Here is a 21,276-nt window from a genome sequence, read left to right as displayed (position 1 = left end):
CGATTCCCTGGAACAGCAGGAGTGACTGAAGTGCCCTTGAGCAAGGCACCTCACCCCCAACTGCTCCCCAGGCTGCTCTCGGTGTGTTGTACGTCGTTCTGGAGAAGAGTGTCTGCGAAATGCCTAATAAACACTCTTGTGTAAGTTTTACCCTGAACATTTCCAGTTGAGTGCAATTTCCAGTCACTCAACTTTGGAGTATTTTTTGTGGTCAAAGTGCATGTGTGAGAACATTTTCAGAAAATCCTGTTTGTGCAGGTATTTTATTTTTTTTTTAAATAAACCTTTGAGTCAGGTGTTTGAGAGACTTGGCAGGATTTTTGAGGTTTGCATGACAACGTGGCCATTTTTTGATTTATAACTCTGAGAATACACGCAAAAGGTGTAGCGTCTGGATCAGTTCCTTAGCAGTCATGTCTTTGTGTCTCTCTCGTGTAAATTAACCCTTTGTGGTTATGAACACCATTGGTGTTGCTTGCTGCCGTATTTGAATTGGGTTAAAAATATGTCACCACTAACCTCCTTTGTGTGGGTGCAAATGTAACCATCAAATATTATTGTCTTGTTCCTCATAAACACTGCTTTGGCCTCTCTGCACTGACGACATCCTCACATTGCCTCATATCCTTTAGTCATGCTCGCTGACGTAAAGTGTACGCTCAGAACACAAGAAAAGGAAACGCTTAATTGAACCAATAGCTATTTCGTGGAGGGCAATATTTTCCACACTGTGGAACCAGAATGGATTCTGAATATGATTCATTTGGTTTGGAGAGACTCGGAGATCAACATGATCCCATCCCTTAGAGCAAACTGGCTGAACCCCTGCTGCTTAAGTCCTCCATCTTCCCACAGACCCACAGCGAGACACTCCCATGAGGACGATCAGGGCATTCGCACTGTCTGGTGATGGATTATTTGTCACCCCTCTGTAAGGTCGATTTTGCTCGAGTCCTTTCAAAAAAAAAAATGCTCCCATGAGGGTGCCAAGAGTATTTCTTCACAGTAGGATTAAAGCCAAGTTCCCTTTCAGGCCTGGAAGCGTATTTTTATCACAGTGAGATGTAATTGACTGATTATTGTCGATTCCCCTCCCGGCTACTTGGCCAAGGCCAAGATGAGGCACGAGTGTTTGTGGATAGAAACCGGTACGGAGAACCTTCATGATTAAAGTCCACACATAAGTAAGGTTTATCTTCACGAGATTTTATGCAAATTTTAAATTTAGACAAACCTGAATACCTAAATTAAGCATTCATGATTGTCTGTGGTGGAAAAGTTAACATACTGACGAGAGAAAATATTAACATACAGTACTGTGCAAAAGTCTTCGGCCCCTATTTTTTTTTCTTTTCATACAAACTTTGTTATAGATTTCTACATTGAGTCAGTACACAACCATGTTAGAGTTCCAAACGTTTATTTTTCCAGCACAAAATTAAATGTTACAGGGAAAAAAAAAAAAAAGTTTGTATCTGAGTAACGTATTACATAAGCGAGCGCTTTTCAGATTAAAAAATAAAACATAATGGGTGCGTCGTGGCTCAGGTGGATAAGGCGCCATACCATAAATCCGGGGACCTGGGTTCGATTCCGACCCGAGGTCATTTCCCGATCCCTCCCCGTCTCTCTCTCCCGCTCATTTCCTGTCTCTACACTGTCCTATCCAATAAAGGTGCAAAAAGCCCAAAAAAAATCTTTAAAAAAAAATAAAATAAAACATAATGAAGGCTGCTGGGTTTTGGTGCAAAATGAAGAAGTGAGTGTGATAAAGTGTCCAGAAGAACTGCGGCTGGTTCTGTAAGACGCTCAGTAAAACCTACAGCTCATTTCCGCATCAAACTTGGACCTGAGACTACTTTTTTTTTTTTAAAGCAAAAAGTCGTCCCGCACCAAATATTGACTTTGTTTCATGTATTTACTGATTTACTGTTTATAGTTTGTTTTTTTTTAATGTTGAAATATTTCATTTCATTATTTTTAAGCCATTTTTGGTCGACAGCATTTCTTTACACGTGCCTAAGACTTTTGCACAGGACTGTAGGTATAATAATCAACTTTGTCGCACCACAACAACTTGCCAATAATCACAATGCTTAATGAACGATAAATGAAATTTAACGTTGGAAAATGTTTTGTACCGCAACACAGTTGAATGCTCGAACCTGATTGGTCAGATGGCGTGCATTGTTTAGTTTTTTGCATCGTAGTTCCGGCTGTAACATGAACGACAGGTTAATATTAATGCGATGTGGCGAAGTCTTTTTGTTAGGAGATATTTATTTAACATTTATAGAAGAAATGGTTTTGAGAGAGAGCGAGAAAGAGGCAGGGGAGGGAGTGACTGCTGATCGCGTCTATAACATAAACTAGAGGTACCGTGGTATCCCATTGCCACACCTGAGGCCTTGGGACAAAGGTCAAGGTCACAGAAATGAGGCCACTTGTCTGGAATCTGATGACGAAGGGAAAAGGATATAATAATCCATGGTTGATAATATTAATCAAGTTCCTTGATCTGACCTATCAAGGTCCCTCCAGGGCAAAACCAATGTTCCCAAATGAAAGCCCATATATGACTTCCTATTCATGGTTAATAGTAACTATGGCCTTATCTTGCACCGTTTTTTGTTTTGTTTTTTATATAAAGTTATAGGCCATTGAAAATGTGACCTAGGTCAAAACTATAAATATTCATTAAGACTTGTTTTTCTATGGCAAAGGAACAAGGCGAGCTCAAAGACCATGAAAAATAGACAAAACTCTGACTTTTTTGCTCTAGTGTCACCTAATTGACAAGTTCAAGATCAGCGAAAACGGGTCAAATCGCTTAACCGATGCGAACTATTTTGAAGCCCTCCAAATAGGTTCTCCGTACCCCGTTTGGTGAAAATTCATGAAAAAAATGACAGAGGAGTAGCAGTTTGACACACAAGTGACCTTTTGACCTAATTCTGGCAAAGAGTCAAGGTCCGAGGTCAAGTGAATGCAAAAAAAGTATTAAGGTATAAGGGCCATGGAAGATGGCGTGAAAGAATTCTGTCTAGCTTGTCCTGGTACAGTACCAGGACGGGTCCCATTCGTAGCCCCGTGCCGTCATGCATGATATGGAAATCACAGACGGTCACTACCTACAATATATGCACACCAAGTTTCATCCAGATAGCTTGAAAACTGAGCGAGAAATGACCTAGTATGACGTGTACAATTCCAAGATCCCGTTTCCACTGAAGTGAGAATGAGAACAGGAGCCAACTCGTCTCTCAGACGTAACATAGATGAAACTAGTCCACTAATTAACTTTTGACGAGACACATCTGTTAATTGAAAAGCATTCCAGGTGACTACCTCATGACGCTGGGTAAGATAACGCCAATAGTGTGCAGGATACAAAAATACAGAAAAACCTATGAATGAGTAGGGGTGTACAAACTTGTACTGTATATTACCGGTTATCGGTCCCGTGACCGGGTGTGGTCATGGGGCACTGTACTGATAAACACACCAGCTCTCTCCATCTCTCACGATCATGTGCCATTCTCTGGGTCTCCGCAAAGCTTCTTTGGGGCCACTCTGTGACATTGTCGGCCCATTTCTTCCTCTGTCTGCCTCTTCTTCTGCGGCCCTGGACCGTGCCTTGTAGGATGACTTTGGAAAGGCTGTTGCTGGATCTGGTTACATGTCCGTACCATCCGAGTTTTCTCTTTTTAACTGTGGTGAGAAGGTCTTCATGCCTGCCGATGTTCTGTGAGATGGTGTTGTGGACTTCTTCGTTGGTGACATGGTCCAGGTAGGAGATGCCAAGGATGGTTCTGTAGCATCTCATCTCAACTCAACTGACTGGATTCTTCTTTGGAGCTCTGCTGTCAGTGTCCAAGATTCCGAGGCGTACAAAAATATGGAGATAACCAATGTGTGCAGGAGCTTCACCTTGGTCCTGAGACTGATGTTCTTGTCTCTTCAGATTGGTTTGAGCTTTGCCATGGCTGCTGATGTCTGGGCAGCTCTGGACAGTACTTCAGTTCTGGAACCCTACTCACTGATTTATAGAGCCTAGGTATTTGAACTGGCTCACTGTCTCAAGTTCCTGTCCATTCACTGAAATCTTTGTTGCAATCGGGATCTGGATGTTCGTCATCAGCTTTTTCTCTGCGCTGATCTCCATTCCAAATCTTGTGGATGGTTTGTACTGTATATACAAAACTATTAAATTGCATGAGGTGTCGTTCATTAATAAAGTATACACGGTAACCGTTGCAGATTGCTGTGGAATAACACACTCCAGACTGTGCTGTTATTCAAAACAGGAATCTGTACAGGAATCAGCGTTGATTATACACCTCTCTGTTGTTATCGAAATCAAAGATACACTGATGGATTTCATCTCAAGGTAATGATCTTAACACCTCTGCTCATTTACCTTGAGAGAGCGTATGGGGGGGAGGGGCATATTGTGAGCGTCAGATCATAGTGGAACGTTCAAAACTACTACACGGCTATCAGTCATTTCAGATTTACGTATCGAAAGGAAGTGTGATCTTTTGGTGTATTTTTGAAGGCTAAGTCGTACAGTGTGCTCCAGTGTCAGAACGAAGAGTTCGTATGTGTAATGCGTAAATGTTGAAGGGTCTGCTCAGTCTTGAAGACTTTCCCGTGTTGGAAAACACAAGTTGTTATCCCCTGCCTGAACGAAGTTTGGCGGCGGATATAGAAATGGGGTCCATACGGCTGTCCGTCCGGTCACGTTTTTGTTTCCGGGCCATATCTTTAAAACTACTGGCAATATCTTCATGAAACTTTGTATACGTATCAAGCAACATGTAAACTGGTGCCTTTTGCTATTTTGGATTTTTGAAAAAAAATATTTTTCAAATTTTTACATTAAAAAAAAATAGATTTTGACTTTTAGTTTCTAAGAGCAATGTTCGTTTCCAGAGCATATACACCAACATCCCAATACGTAATACTGGATCATGTTCCTCAATAAATAAATGACCAAGTAGTATAATATTTTTGTCTCATTTGTTTAACTGGGTTCTCTTTATCTACTTTTAGGACTTGTGTGAAAATCTGATGATGTTTTAGGTCGTATTTATGCAGGAATATAGAAAATTCTAAAGGGTTCACAAACTTTCAAGCACCACTGTATCCAAAACTATTCATGATACAGATTTGAAACTTGGTATACATGTTAACAAGGTGATGTAGATGTGCCTTTTTTTCATACTAAGAAATTTGAGAAATTTTTCATGTTTCCATGGAAACAATTTCAGGCTTATTTTCTCAGGTTAGTCTTAGGGGTAGGTTTTGTTTCCGGAGCAGAACTTGAAAACTATGAGTGGTATGGGCTTGAAAGTTGGTATATGTGTTGATTTAAGTAATGTATATGTGCCTTTTGGTACTAAGAAATGTGAGAAATTTTTTATTTTTAGTTCACCTGGACCAAAGGTCCGGTGGGGTTCTGCCATGGGCTGCTGAGGTCAGTGTAAAGAGGTCGGGTTGGTTTCCTGCAGCAGAACTTGAAAAATGTGACGACGACTATCTTGAAACTTGGTATATAGGGCGGGGGATATAGATGACTGTCTTCTTGTTGCTTTACTTATGGGTTTTTCAAAATCTGTGTACCTGAATTCCCTGTTAAAAATTGTGACTATAGAAATGATTGCGTTAAAAATGAACATCGTAATTTGTCTTGCAGCTGAAGCTCCTGAAAGAGCTGCTGAAAATGAATCGACCAATCAGAATCGAGAATTAAAAAGCGCTGCGGTATAAATTCATTTAAGTAGAAAAGTCGGATTGATGATGGGAATGTTTGGGGAAATTCATCACGCCGGATAGGAATGTTGTCATTGGTTTGGTGTTAAATCTTTGTGTGCTGCCGACCATGAAGTAACTTCTGGTTAACAGCCAGCCCTGGTTTATCACCTCCATCACTCACGTATGAGGGACGAGTCTGCCCTCTCCACAGCTCCAATTACTTCACCAGTGAATCACCGACAGCAAAGTGTCACTTTGGACAGAATGGAGGGGTTTTGTCGAGGCAGTGCAGGAAGTGATTGAACTGGCTAGTGAACTTGACCGTGTTTGGCTGGATAATGGTGTGCGTACTCGTGTCAGAGCAGCATTTGTTTTGCAGATGTTGCTGATTAATAATTGATAAAAGCACGAGTTGTTCTCAGTACTGGACCTTCACTTGATGTCGATTCTGTTGGAGTTGATGGTTCGTTTTTTTCACAGCTATCAAGAGGACTCCCCCAAGACAAATTTTGCGTAATTTAAAAGCCGAGCCATCCATCAGTGCTTTGGTGATTTTACAGCTCGGTGAGCTTAAAAGCTTGTTTGGGTCATCTGGAGGTTTTGTTGACAGGGTTATGGAAAACAAGAACGCATTGTAGGCCTGTTCAACTCCATTTCAGGTCTTATTTTACATTGACCGCAATGTCATTTCTAGGGATGTTAACCGATGACCGTTTGACCGATGGTTGACCGAATCAACGTCAACCGGTTAATTTTTTTTTTGGCTGTTGGTTAAAAAAAAAATCAATCGTTTTGAAGCTGCCGATTTTGGAGCGGAGAACCTGGAATTCTGTGTTGTAAATGCTTGGGGCATGCCATGCGGTGTAAGGACGACAGCTGACAAATCAGAAACACCCATTCAGTCATGTCCCGCCCTCCCGCCCTAGTTGAAGACAGCTGACAAATCAGAAACAATACCATGCAGTAATGGCGTGTTGATATTGGTAACGGCGTTATAACGATTGTAGCTAATTAATTAGATCACCCGGCGTTATAACAGCCTTTATTTTAACGCCGTTATTCCCATCACTGAATGTTATGTATTTCTTCTAGCACTTGACTTTATTTTCAACGCCATCATGGCCAACTGAAACCGTCTCTAAGCTGGAGCCATTTGTCCTCCGCTCCAATACAAACCCCTCGACATCAGTGCCGCGTTTGACTAAATGTTTCACGCTGTAGAAAAGGTAATGTGAGTGGAGGGCAGCGACTGGGACTGAATGTGCGGATGCTCGCGGTTAGATTTAGAATAGATTCTAATAATTCAGATTCTAGAATTTTAAACTCGTAGGTTAACCGGCTAATGAGGCTCGGTGGTCGGTCAAGATTTTTTTTAATTTTCACCATCCCTAGTCATTTCATGGAGTTGCGTAGTATTCTATGTTCTCTTAGCTATCTTTGCTTTCTGATCCTGCTCCCGACACATCACGTTTTATTTGAAACACGTTGTTGTACACATTGTTTTTGGGTCATTATCGAATTATGAGACTCGTGCTACCCTTAACTGCATTGTATATTATTGCGTCTTGAGCCGTATTTGATCAGCTGCTGTGCTGCTCGGACTGCGTCGTGGAAGCGCTGGATACTGCAATACACACACAAACACCAACCCCGAAGTCTCACAAAGTGCTGGAGGGTTTGTGTTCTGAAAGGCAGTGAATGAGGTCAGGTTTGGTTTCCGGTAGGTTTCAGTTGGACGCAGCATTCTTGGGATCCAGACGCCAGCACATGTAAACCACGTGGTCTTTTCTCGTCTACATAACAGTGCAGTTTGTAATTTATTATGGTTTGTATAGATCAATAAATTAAGACTGTGTGTGTGTGTGTGTGGTGGCTGGGGACATCATGTTGGTTATCACTGGGGCTGAATCCTGAATTTCTGTTCAGGTGGGTGGGATGAGGGGTGTCATAGGGAGGTCATGCCCTGCCACTCTGTCTGCTGTCAATCAAAGCAACACTAGCCAATCAGGAGCTTCTGTGAGTTCGTGCATGCAGAAGAGGGCAGATAGTCCGTTCCTTTGAATGTGGTTCATAAACCGAATCAATCAAACCGACACTTTACTTAAAGTGCCATTCCACCATTGGATGTATTTTTTTGGCATAAAATACAATCTATTTTATGACAACATGACTAGACAGAGAAATCTTTTAGCTTCAAAATGATATATCAAACATAATTTTTTGACAACGACAAGTATATTAATTTTGCGACCAAAGTCACCTACCCTTTTCATTTCCGCGCGGTAGTGAAACGTGATGTCATCGGCAGGTTCCCTTTCTTGTGTACCACGTCACGTGTGACGTGGCACAGATTATCAGCAATGGCGGATAGAACGCGATTGTCAGCTTCGGAAAAGAAGCGAAGGAAAATAGCAAGTGATGCCCAAAGGAGACGGTCGATGGTGAATATCGGCACAGCAATCGACAAGTGGAAATCGCGTTCTATCCGCCATTGCTGATAATCTGTGCCACGTCACACGTGACGTGGTACACAAGAAGGGGAACCTGCCGATGACATCACGTTTCACTACCGCGCGGAAATTAAAAGGGTAGGTGACTTTGGTCGCAAAATTAATATACTTGTCGTTGTCAAAAAATTATGTTTGATATATCATTTTGAAGCTAAAAGATTTCTCTGTCTAGTCATGTTGTCATAAAATATATTGTATTTTATGCCAAAGAATACATCCAATGGTGGAATGGCACTTTAACGTAGCTATTTGCTTCTTAGCGAAGTTCCTTCTGATTGAGAAACAGTTTTCAGTTCAAGAAAACTCACCTCGTCACCTCTGTGTCAAACAGGTACTGGGTGGATCAGGACGTCTGTACACTTGCTACACATCGTGTCATTATTGCCCCTGTCCAGCCTTCTCTTTCTCTGTGCTCAGGAGAAATGAAAGTTTGGTGGTGAGTTCACTTCACTGTCTTATTTCCTCCTGTTTCTTCTTTCATTATGTCTTTTACACCCATAGAGCGTGACACTAGGTCGGAGATCACTCGCTACGTTTACATGCAGCTGAGCAATTGTTTTAAAATTCTAGCTAAGTGTTTATTTGGAGTGAGAACATTTCATGTACACAAATCCCAAAGTTGGTATGATCATTATTAAAGTATGCAAAGAGCGCTGATACAGTAAAAAGTCATATGCAGTGAATGAATCCATTCAGGTTAATGCAAATCCTTGCAGGAAAAGCCAAAGAAACCTTGTTCAGGGTTTCCACGGGGCATTAAAAAGCATTAAATGGAATTTGCGAAAATTAAGGCCTCGAATGGTATTAAAAAGCTTTCAATTTGATTCCCAGTAGCATTAAATGAAGAATTCAGGACATGGTTGCAGCCCATTGATGGTCAAGATGGAGAAGGATTTTGCAGTGTTTGTTTAAAAAAAAATTTAAGCTAGGTACAATGGCTGTCAACACCGTTAAATCTCGCATGCAGTCCGATTGCTGAGTTATACGTGACGTCATTAGTTATTCAGAACTTTAGCTGGTGGTCTACCAAAGCTCAGCTGACAAAGCGTTTGTACGGAGAAGGTGCATTGCTGGCATGAAAAATGCCTTACGCTTGCGTTGTTTTAGGTTGTTCGAATCGATCAAACCGTGAAACTGGTAAAAGTTTCTTCAGGGTTCCCCGTGAACTGATCAAGGGTGAACAAACACAGGATTTCACAAAAAGATGTTGAGAAAGGTGGCTTTTGAACCTCTCACTGAAATCGAAGGGAGCCGAGTCGAAGCCTGCTCGAGTTTACAGTGATCACTTGGTGAAAGGTTTGTATCTCCCTCTCAGCTACGACCTTAGTGTTTTCCAAGTACTTTTCTCGCTACGTGTCGTTATTTTACGGTACTTTTTTTTTAAGTCACGAAGCGCTAAAGTCCCCAGCTGTTTCTTTGTTTCCTCCTCACAAAGTCCATATGCATGAAGGCCGCGACAAAATTCTTCCCCAGCCGTACAGTTACAATGCGCCGTGATCACTTCTCCGTCTTGTTTAAGTGTCTTGTATTGGAGTCATTCTGTAATCTGAGGTACATTCCATGTCTATTGATGATGATGATGATATTTATTCAAAGTATTTTCTTCAAAAACTCTTCTTCCGGCTGCTCCCGTTAGGGGTCGCCACAGCGGATCTATTCCACATATTTGATTTGGCATAGGTTTTACACCAGATTCCCTTCCTGAGGCAACCCTCCCCAATCTGTCCGGGCCTGGGACCGGAACTAAGTAGAGGGTTAGTCAAAATTATGTTAACACTTAAATGGTAGAAATCAATCGGATCTGTAGTGGAAGTTCATCAGTGGCGTGCTGCTGCACCATCTGTAAGTAGACGTCTGATGTCACTGCTGGGGTGTCAAAAAAGTAGGGCCCAATTACTTCATGTAATTGGGCATGTAATTACTGACTTCATGTTAAAAGTGTTAATGTTATAGTCATGCTGTCTGTTGTTGCCCAAATGAGGATGGGTTCCCTTTTGAGTCTGGTTTCTTCCTCTTGTCGTCTGAGGGAGTTTTTCCTTGCCAGCATCGCCACAGGCGTGCTCATTGGGGATAGATTAGGGATAAAATTAGCTCATGTTTTAAGTCGTTCAAATTCTGTAAAGTTGCTTTGCCATAGTGTTTATTGTTAAAAGCGCTATACAAATAAACTTGACTTGACTTAATTAAGATCCAGGTCTTTAAAGGGGTTTCTGATGATCTCTGTGAATGATTTACCTGAGAGATAAGAGCCAACACAAGTGAGAATCAAGCCAACTGTTGTTTGTTTACACTTCAACTTGCAGTGTTTCGTTGTAAAGACATGAACAAAAAGCTTAAAAAAACCAACCATACAAAGGTTGCTCAATTTTCTGACGGTAGCAGTGGTCATTACAGCAGCAGTTGTGCTGTTTGTGGTGGTCGGAGTAGTTGCTGAAGACATTACTTTTCCATGACCGACAAAGTAACTAGACACAGTTAACTGCTGTCTGCCTTTTACAGCTGATTTGTGGCTATTCCTGGGTTTCGGTCACGTGACTTTTCTGAGCGGTTTTACCGGAAGTGAAATAGCTGGTGGTCTAAACGGCTGCCATAGTGCAAACAACTAGTGATAACATATCAGAGTACACCCGTAATCTAGAAGCCACTGCTGGCTTTAGAGATATTCAGGAGATTGCTATGTGCAATGGAATCGACGCCTGCAGTCTGGGAAAGAAGGATTTGTCATACGATCTCAAAAACTACCCTTCAGTCGAGTTCCCCGACATCTCGAACTATCTGGTGTTGCAGACGTCCTTCTACACCGCAAAACAGATGAAAGCGTGGAAGAGTATGGAGGCTTACAACTTTTTTTTGTATGTGGCTGGGTAAAGGACCTCGCGATCAAGTCGCTGCCGAATGAATCCTGGCTTGTTTTTGCCCGTGTAAGCATGTGGAGGGGGTGGGGTTTTGTTTTTCTTTTTTATATAAAGCTTTTCATTCGCGTCTTTACAACGAAGTGCTGCAAGTTGAAGTGTAAACAAACAACAGTTGGCTTGATTCTCCCTTGTGTTGGCTCTTATCTCTCAGGTAAATCGTTCACAGAGATCATCAGAAACCCCTTTAAAGACCTGGATCTCAGTTAAACAAGACGGAGAAGTGATCACGGCGCATTGTAACTGTACGGCTGGGGAAGAATTTTGTCGCGGCCTTCATGCATATGGACTTTGTGAGGAGGACACAAAGAAACAGCTGGGGACTTTAGCGCTTCGTGACTAAAAAAAGTACCGTAAAATAACGACACATAACAAGAAAAGTACTTGGAAAACACTAAGGCCGTAGCTGAGAGGGAGATACAAACCTTTCACCAAGTGATCACTGCAAACTCGAGCAGGCTTCGACTCGGCTCCCTTCGATTTCAGTGAGAGGTTCAAAAGCCACCTTTCTCCATGTCTTTTTGTGAAATCCTGTGTTCGTTCACCCTTTTTTATTAGTTCACGGGGAACCCTGAAGAAACGTATGTGTGTGTGTGTATATATATATATATATTAGTGGCTGGATGGAGAGCGATGCTCAACTTGTCTCTTCAGAATTCCCCATAGGTGTTCGATTGGGTTCAGATCAGGGGACGTACTTGGCCATTGAATCACTTTCACCCTGTTCTTCTTCAGAAATCCAACAGTGGCCTTAGATGTGTGTTTAGTCATGTTGGAAAAGTGCACGATGACCAAGGGCACGGAGTGATGGTAGCATCTTCTCTTTCAGTATAGAGCAATACATCTGTGAACTCATGATGCCATCAATGAAATGCAGCTCCCCGACACCAGCAGCACTCATGCAGCCCCACATAAGGACACTGCCACCACCATGTTTCACTGTAGGCACCAGGCATTTTCCTTTGTATTCCTCACCTTTGCGACGCCATACAGTTTTGAAGCCATCAGTTCCAAAAACATTTATCTCGGTCTCATCACTCCAGAGTATAGAGTCCCAGTAGTCTTCATCTTTGTCAGCATGGGCCCTGCCAAACTCTAGGCAGGCTTTTTTGTGCCTGGGCTTTAGGAGAGGCTTCTTTCGTGGACGGCATCCATGCACGCCATTCCTCTGCAGTGTACGCCCTATTGTGTCACGGGAAATAGTCACCCCAGTTTGGCTTTCTACTTCTTTAGATAACTGCAGTGAACTTGCATGCCGATTTTCTTCAACTCTTCTCATCAGAAGACGCTCCTGTCGAGGCGTTAACTTCCGTGGACGACCTGGACGTCTCTGTGAGATGGTTGCAGTTCCATCTTTCTTACATTTTTGTACCACTTTTGCTACAGTATTCTGACTGATAAGTAAAGCTTTGCTGATCTTCTTGTAGCCTTCACCTTTGTGGTGTAAAGAAATTATTTTCTTTGGGGAATTCTGAAGAGACGAGTTGAGCATCGCTCTCCATCCAGCATCCAGTCACTAAAAGAGGTCGTTGCTGAAGAATGGAAAAAGATTGATGTTGCAAAATGTCGCCAACTTGTTCATTCCATGCCTAGAAAATGTGAAAATACTGAAAAATGTGTAATCTAAATTATATTATTAACCTTACTTTCACGTTATGAGTTAAACAGATGTTATATTAAACTTTGTCTCGTCAACATTTTGGAAATTGTTTGTGTTCATTGAGATATTGTTTAAAATGTTACTTTTCAAACGGGGTGCACTCATTTACGCTCAGCACTAAAAAATGTGTGCGTACGTATGGATTGTCATGGGTTGTTGATGGCGTTAAAAATTTCTTTAAAAGGGCGTTAAATTAGATTTGCTGATTTCTGCAGAAATGGTGTTATTCATAAAGAATGCACTTTTTTTCTTTTTCACAGTCTGCCCACGATTTCCCACTATAGCCTGAGGTTGCTCAGATGATGATCTTGTTTTACTTTGTGCTTTTCTGTCCTCTGGAAATCCGCTCTTTGATCGTGAGGCGCTCTCCATGTCTTTCACCGCAGAATAACATTTTAATCAGCCCAGCCTGAGAAGCCCCTGAGAGACCCATGGCCTAAAATTAGGCAGTCTGTGTGAGAACATGAGTCCAAAAGAGCATGTTCACCATTACAGCCTCAAACCCAAACGAAGAAGGAGGAGAAGAAAAAAAAAGAGCACTGATGTCTGTATTTGCATGAAGCTGTCGCAGAAACTGGTTTGTGCTAAAACCGGTGTTTCATGTGACAAATTTACAGAAACCACTTCTTCCTGACTCTCTGACCTGAAGTGAAAACAAAATGGGGATTAAAAACAGAAGTGCTTTGTCTGAAATTCTCATCAAGCCATGTCTGCTGTTTGTGTCTGTGTAGATGTGTGGGAAGCAGGCCACAGTGGTCCCAACAGATGTAACGCACAGCTGTGCCGGTTTAATGGCTGGTAGAGGTGAAGCACTTCTCTCTAGAATTCTGAAAGAGCAGGATTTTCTGAACCCAGACTCTTCAGTTTCCCTTCAACACATTTAACATGCTTTTTATACCCTCGCCTGACACTTTATTAGGAACACCTGGATGTTCATGCAATTACACTGCAAAAAATGGCCTTTCAAAAATAAGGAATAAAAGATTAAAACGGAGCATATTTGTTTGAATCAGGTGAAAAAAATCTGCCAATGGAACTAATCAAATTTGACTTGGTAAGATTTCTTAAAGTAAGATGAAAAATCGAACCTGTTTTTAGATGAAATAATTCCAAACTAAGATTGGGGAACTTATTATGCGAGATCTGATTAACCCAAAATAATCAAAATAGCTCTTATAACAAGATCGTACTTCTTACATTTAGCCATTCCAGTCATTTTTATTTATTTAATTTTAAGGGTATTTCACTTAAATTCATGACAAAAAGTCTTAGCAGTAAAAACTGAATTTAAGATAAATATACTAATATTAGGATTGTTAAATTCTACAACTAAGCATTGCTAGCTTAAAAGATTCTCCTGTTGTGACCTGTAATTAGTAAAATACTCTAGATATGAGACCAGAGACTATCTTGAATCAAGTTGACGACACGTGTAGCATTGCAACAAGGTTTTTTTTTTTCCCATTTCAACATTCAAACATCTCTTAAGATTCCACTTCCCCAGGACCTCAGGCACCAAAAAAAAAAGTCTACGCATTTTGACTTACAGTGCTTACACAACGCCAAAGCAACAGTGCATTTTGGGGGCACTGACTATTCATGTGTACGAGGGGTTTACAAGATCAGGCACACAAAAAAAACAAACAAACAACAACAAAAAAACACTGAACTTAACTCCCAGCATTCCAAAAAGGCCTCACTAAAACGCCCTCCACTCACTCATAGCCTTTTTGAAGGCACTTGTCTGGTGTGGAGTCTGTACCGTACAGCATCTAGAAGGAGCTCACTCTGAATGACTGACTGAGAAAACAGTCGCAGTAAACTTAGGATCTGTAAGGTGGAGTTGAATTGTAATGAAAGATTCAAAGATTTCAGTGAAGTTCATTTATTCCCAAAACAAGCATACTTTTTTTTTCTTGAAACAAGATGAACCGCATTTGACAAATGTCCAAAATGTACTTACTTGTTTTAAAAAAAAACCTTGTTTTATTTTCAAAGCTGCTCCAAATAAGACTTTTTTAAGACATTTTGTCTATACAAGATTTTCAAGATGGACTGTCTAAAAACTAGACTTTCTAGCTAAATGAGGTTTTGCTTGTTGGGCAATTATGTCTTATAATAAGGGTGGCTAGATGTTTTGACTTGAAAATAGACAAATAAACTTCCTAAGATTTTTATTTTTTGCAGTGTATCCAATCACGCGGCAGCAACGCAAATCTTACAGATACAGAAAAAGATCAAATCAAACATCAGAACGGGAGCAAAATGTGGTCTCAGTGACTTTGACCGTAGCATGGTTGTCGCTACCGACAGGCTGGTTTCAGTATTTCAGAAACTGTCTCAAGCGTTTACACAGAATGACAGGGTTTTTAAAAAATAAAAAATACCAGTCAGAGGCGGTTCTGCAGGCATAAACACCTTGTTGATGAGAGAGCTCGGAGGAGAATGGTCAGACTGGTTTGAGCCGACAGGACGGCTTCGGTAATTGAAATAAGCACTCTCTGTACAAACGTGATGAACAAAAAAGCATCTCGCAACACATTCGCTACGACAGCAGAAGACCACATCAGGTTCCAGTACTATCAGGCAAGAACAGGAATCTGACGCTACAGAGGGCACAGGTTCACTGAAACTAGAAAAAGACCAGGCAGCATTTCCTCGGTTAAAATAAAACCATGATTCGGACCGGCAGATGAAAGCACGGACACGTCTGGAGTTTTAGAGTTCTGGGAATATGATGAAAGGAATACTCTCCCCAGATATAACAAATATTTTCACATTTCCTGATTTGTAAGAAAATCTAATTCCTTGCATTTGAAGCTCAGTCTTATAACAATATGCCCGCACAACTGTTGCAGTACTTTAGTTTATTGTGGTTTGTCACAAAAAGATAAATAAAATACAAAAAAACCCAACCCAGAAATACAATCAAAAATAAATACAAAACAATAAAAATGCTGATAAGCATGGCCGTAGCCAGCTATGAGGCCACCGAGGTCCGGACCTCGGTCATTTTTAAGAGCTGAAAATACATTTGTACGCTAAATAGTCAACTGGATAAAAAAAAATAAAGAACATTAAAACGTCTCCATAAAAAGTGCATTGTTAATTATGTTAAACGTTGATTCTGCCTTCTGTGTCTGTTTCGTGCGGCTCTGAGACCAAGAACACAAAAGCGAATGAGCGCGCGACTCGGCGGAGGAACGCAGTGCAGTAGACACGGGTTTTTCATGATAACCATCAGCGCACTTTCATGAAGCTGTTAAATTTACATTTTCAAAGCAGCGCAGTTGTAGCCTGCCTTGTTTGTGATTTTAAAAATAAATCATTCGATAAGCCAAAGCAATAGAGTGGAAAGTTTCAACTTATGTTTGCCTTGGATAACTTTGCCTAAAACATGGTGGTGTACACTGATCCCCCCCCCCAGAATGTTTTTGTGTGTAGGTGTAACGGATGCCAGATTGTTAATGTATCTTAGTTCCATAGGCTACATGGTTAGGGTATCTTTTGTCCTCATTGCTTGGGCCTGATCAAACCATTAAACAAGCTTACATTATTCTTACTCTTGCCACATACATGATTTTTTTTTTTTTCAAAACTGATGATATTCAGTTCAAACACCATTAAAAATAATTTCAGGAATAGATCTTTTGTGTGGCGTGTAATTCACCCCTCTCATTTAAATATGTAAATTTTTCGGGGCGCGCTTTGCACATCACGGACCTCGGTGATTTTAAAATGCTGGCTCTGGCCCTGGTGGTAAGGGACAATAACAAGGCTCGCGCCCCAACTGAAAATTGTCCCTTTATGCTAAAAAGGGAAAAAAATAAAAACCCCACATAAATATCGAAATACAGAAAAATACCAGTATTAGTAATAAGATAATGCTGCAAAGAGTGTTATATAATAAGCCTATGCAAATCTATTTCATAATCTACTTTGAAGCCTGATAACTTGGTTCTGTTCCATATTTCTGCCTCGCAGGAAAAGATCAGGTTCGTTTCCGAGCGTCAGTCTTTGCATGTTTGGATTCGATGAAAACTAAGGCTGAATGAGCCGTGTGTTATAACCGATCGAATAAGCCGTATTTCGTTACCTGTTAGACGTGGCCTCAGGGCTGTCTGTGACTTATTTCTGTAAAAAAAAAAAATTATACCAACTACGGAAACCCAACCGTGGTGGATAAATGAGTATCCACATTGTAGGAGAAATAAACTCTAGTGTTCTAGCAATACTCTCGCTTCAAAAAACCTCACACACGAGCATGATGCAAGTTCCAACCATGATTGTGAATCAAGGTCAACTATGTTCACTCAGGTACTGATGATAAATATCGTAACATCAGCTGCATTTGAGCTCATTCTAATACTTTATCTGCTATAATACTACACCGATCAGCCATAAAATTAAAAACACTGACCGGTGAAGTGAATAACATTTGATTATCTCATTACAGTGGCACGTGTCAAGGGGTGGGATACATTAGGCAGCAAGAGAACAGTCAGTTCTTGAAGTTGATGTGTTGGAAGCAGGAAAAATGGGCAAGTGTAAGGATCTGAGTGACTTTCCCAAGGGCCAAATTGTGATGACGAGATGATTGGGTCTGAGCATCTCCAAAATGGCACATCTTCTGAGGTGTTCTTGGTATGCAGTGGTTAGTACCTACCAAAAGTGGTCCAAGGGTCATGGGTGGCATGTTTGTGCTACAGGAGCTCTTCTGTTCTTCTGGATTGGACCATATGGACTAGCCTTCGACAGCCATGACCCTGTTGCTGGTTCACCGGTTGTCCTTCCTTGGACCACTTCTGGTAGGCACTAACCACTGCATACCAAGAACACCTCAGATGATGTCCCATTTTGGAGATACTCAGACCCAGTCATCTCGCCATCATAATATGGCCCTTGGCAAAGTCACTCAGATCCTTACGCTTGCCCATTTTTCCTGCTTCCAACACATCAACTTCAAGAACTGACTGTTCTCTTGCTGCCTAATATATCCCACTGCTTGACACGTGCCAATGTAATGAGATAATCAATGTTATTCACGACATCTGTCATTGGTTTTAATGTTATAGCTGATCGATGTATAGGACTTGTATGACACTCCGTATAATATAAAACATACAATAAATGAATGAAGGGAAAAAAAAAAACATTGTTTTACTTGAATAGCTCATGCTTGTTCCTCCCCCCAAATGAAAAAAAATCTCTAACAGACATCTCTTTTTCAGTGTAAGCACATCTTGGCAGCCTACTTGTGCCAGGCCATGGGCTTGTGCCAGCAGGAGCTGGTCTCTGATCACCAAATGACCCTCCTCCTCTCCAGAAGAGCTGATCTGGATCCGTAAGCAGCATTCTGGGAGGCGACCCCCGTGGAGAGACGTGCCGAGTTTTCCTTTTTGGGTGCACGTAGAGGAGGTGGGATGTGCACCAGAATCATAGTTCACATGACTGGAATTAGGGAAGTTCCATGGCTGGGATTTGCATATTTAATTTGCATCTCTTCCCCCCCCCCCCCCCCCCCCCACACACACACACACTGAACACGAGGGTTTTGTTTCCTGTCTCATAAAATTACCCATGAAGTTAAGAGGAGTTCTCTGCATGTTATCAAAATGAAATGGTTTGTAAAATAAAGCATGAAATCTTAAAATGGGTTTTCTTTGTGACCCAGAATACAAGTGTACTTGGAATTCCAGTGTATGCAGGCCACTGGTGGCACTGGTTAGGGCTTCAGTGGTATTACCGTATGGTACAACCTGTATTTGAAAACGTTAATTTCTGACAGAAAACAAGAAAACGTACATTTGATCAGTCACTCGTCTGAATTGCTCCCAACTCCACAGTGTCCCAGTTTGAAAATATTCTACCTGAGGAAAAAGTGAAAATATATAAGCACTCGTTACTCGTACTGCACCTGAGATTGCAATATTGGGGCAAATGGTGGCAAAGATGATCTTCTCACTTCATAGTTCACCGCTTACTGGGAGCAAAGGTTCAAAAGTCAGCATGGACATTTACTGTATTTTGGGATAAAACTTTTTTTTTTGTACTTCATCATATTTTGTATTGAAATCCCACCTCAGGAAGGACAGGAAGTGAGTGAAGTTATTTAATCGGTTGCCAAAGAATGTACATCTGTTCAATCAGAGTAATTACAGCAAAGTCACCTCTTTTTATTCAAAAGGTCGGGTATATTTACTCTCAACCGGTTCAAACTTTTATTTTTAGCCTTCAGTTCTGTGCATTCTGGCCTTTTTTTCCAGGAAATCTCTATCAGCCAGTTCAGATGCATCCTGCCTAAGGGATTTTCACCGCTATACAGTGGTGCTTGAAAGTTTGTGAACCCTTTTTAGAATTTTCTATATTTCTGCATAAATATGACCTAAAACAACATCAGATTTTCACACAAGTCCTAAAAGTAGATAAAGAGAACCCAGTTAAACAAATGAGACAAAAATATTATACTTGGTCATTTATTTATTGAGGAAAATGATCCAATATTACATATCTGTGAGTGGCAAAAGTATGTGAACCTCTAGGATTAGTAGTTAATCTGAAGGTGAAATTAGAGTCAGGTGTTTTCAGTCAATGGGATGACAATCAGGTGTGAGTGGGCACCCTGTTTTATTTAAAGAACAGGGATCTATCAAAGTCTGATCTTCACAACACATGTTTGTGGAAGTGTATCATGGCACGAACAAAGGAGATTTCTGAGGACCTCAGAAAAAGTGTTGTTGATGCTCATCAGGCTGGAAAAGGTTACAAAACCATCTCTAAAGAGTTTGGACTCCACCAATCCACAGTCAGACAGATTGTGTACAAATGGAGGAAATTCAAGACCATTGTTACCCTTCCCAGGAGTGGTCAACCAACAAAGATCCAAGGGCAAGGTGTGTAATAGTCGGCGAGGTCACAAAGGACCCCAGGGTAACTTCTAAGCAACTGAAGGCCTCTCTCACATTGGCTAATGTTCATGAGTCCACCATCAGGAGAACACTGAACAACAATGGTGTGCATGGCAGGGTTGCAAGGAGAAAGCCACTGCTCTCCAAAAAGAACATTGTTGCTCATCTGCAGTTTGCTAAAGATCACGTGGACAAGCCAGAAGGCTATTGGAAAAATGTTTTGTGGATGGATGAGACCAAAATAGAACTTTTTGGTTTAAATGAGAAGCGTTATGTTTGGAGAAAGGAAAACACTGCATTCCAGCATAAGAACCTTATCCCGTCTGTGAAACATGGTGGTGGTAGTATCATGGTTTGGGCCTGTTTTGCTGGAAAATGTCAGGACATCTGTCCATGAACTGAATCTCAAGAGAAGGTGGGTCATGCAGCAAGACAACGACCCTAAGCACACAAGTCGTTCTACCAAAGAATGGTTAAAGAAGAATAAAGTTAATGTTTTGGAATGGCCAAGTCAAAGTCCTGACCTTAATCCAATGAAAATGTTGTGGAAGGACCTGAAGCGAGCAGTTCATGTGAGGAAACCCACCAACATCCCAGAGTTGAAGCTGTTCTGTACGGAGGAATGGGCTAAAATTCCTCCAAGCCGGTGTGCAGGACTGATCAACAGTTACCGGAAACATTTAGTTGCAGTTATTGCTGCACAAGGGGGTCACACCAGATACTGAAAGCAAAGGTTCATATACTTTTGCCACTCACAGATATGTAATATTGGATCATTTTCCTCAATAAATAAATGACCAAGTATAATATTTTTGTCTCATTTGTTTAACTGGGTTCTCTTTATCTACTTTTAAGACTTGTGTGAAAATCTGATAATGTTTTAGGTCATATTTATGCAGAAATATAGAAAATTCTAAAGGGTTCACAAACTTCTTCAAGCACCGCTGTATGTACGGTAGATTTGAAAAGACGTTAATTACCAGCAGTTCCTGGATTCTTTAAAAGCCGTTTGACCAACAAATAGTTTTTAGTTCGTCCACAGAGACCCTTTGTGTCCAGGAAAGCAGGTGTTTGTTTGAGCAACGCCCACAAGACACACAAGCGTTTACGCGTTTTTTGCTGCAGTTGTGCGCCACTAGCAGCAGGTAGTCGAACAGCATCGTGGGTGATGTACAAAATGGTTCATTACAAAATAAATCTTGGACCCCACTGAAGACGGCATTAATTATAAAGATTAACGTTGCACTTCTTTAAGGAGTTTATATTTGTATCTGGTGTATTGTCATGATGCAACATCAGACACGTCTGCTTTTTGTATTTCATATGAAAAATGAGTTTTTCATCACGAGAAGATAAACTTCCTGTCTTCAAGCCAGCATGTGATTTTCTTTCTCTGGACACATTCACAAACAAGTACCCAAATTTACGAAAACAGTTCTTCAATTTCCTCACGACTGACATAGAGATTTATGTCATGGTTTTGGTTCTCCATGTCCTGGGCGGAGCTCGTATGAAAACTACGAGTGGCG

General features: G+C 41.1%; 1 protein-coding gene across 6 annotated transcripts in view; it reads left to right on the top strand.

Annotated features, from left to right (window-relative positions):
- The window catches only part of zswim7 (zinc finger, SWIM-type containing 7), an 80,226-nt gene extending 61,734 nt beyond the window's left edge, over positions 1 to 18,492 (top strand). For all 6 annotated transcript variants that reach the window (XM_060913231.1, XM_060913234.1, XM_060913229.1 and 3 more), the window contains exons 5-6: positions 8,599 to 8,703; positions 18,071 to 18,492. In XM_060913231.1, coding sequence (XP_060769214.1) covers positions 8,599 to 8,703; positions 18,071 to 18,187 — 222 coding nt within the window. In that variant the 3' untranslated portion in view covers positions 18,188 to 18,492. The remainder of the gene's footprint in view (positions 1 to 8,598; positions 8,704 to 18,070) is intronic.
- Positions 18,493 to 21,276: the final 2,784 nt, after the last annotated feature.

Source organism: Neoarius graeffei, chromosome 28 (genome assembly GCF_027579695.1).
Source record: "Neoarius graeffei isolate fNeoGra1 chromosome 28, fNeoGra1.pri, whole genome shotgun sequence".
Taxonomy (NCBI): Eukaryota; Metazoa; Chordata; class Actinopteri; order Siluriformes; family Ariidae; genus Neoarius; species Neoarius graeffei.
This window is presented reverse-complemented; position numbering and strand designations above follow the sequence as displayed.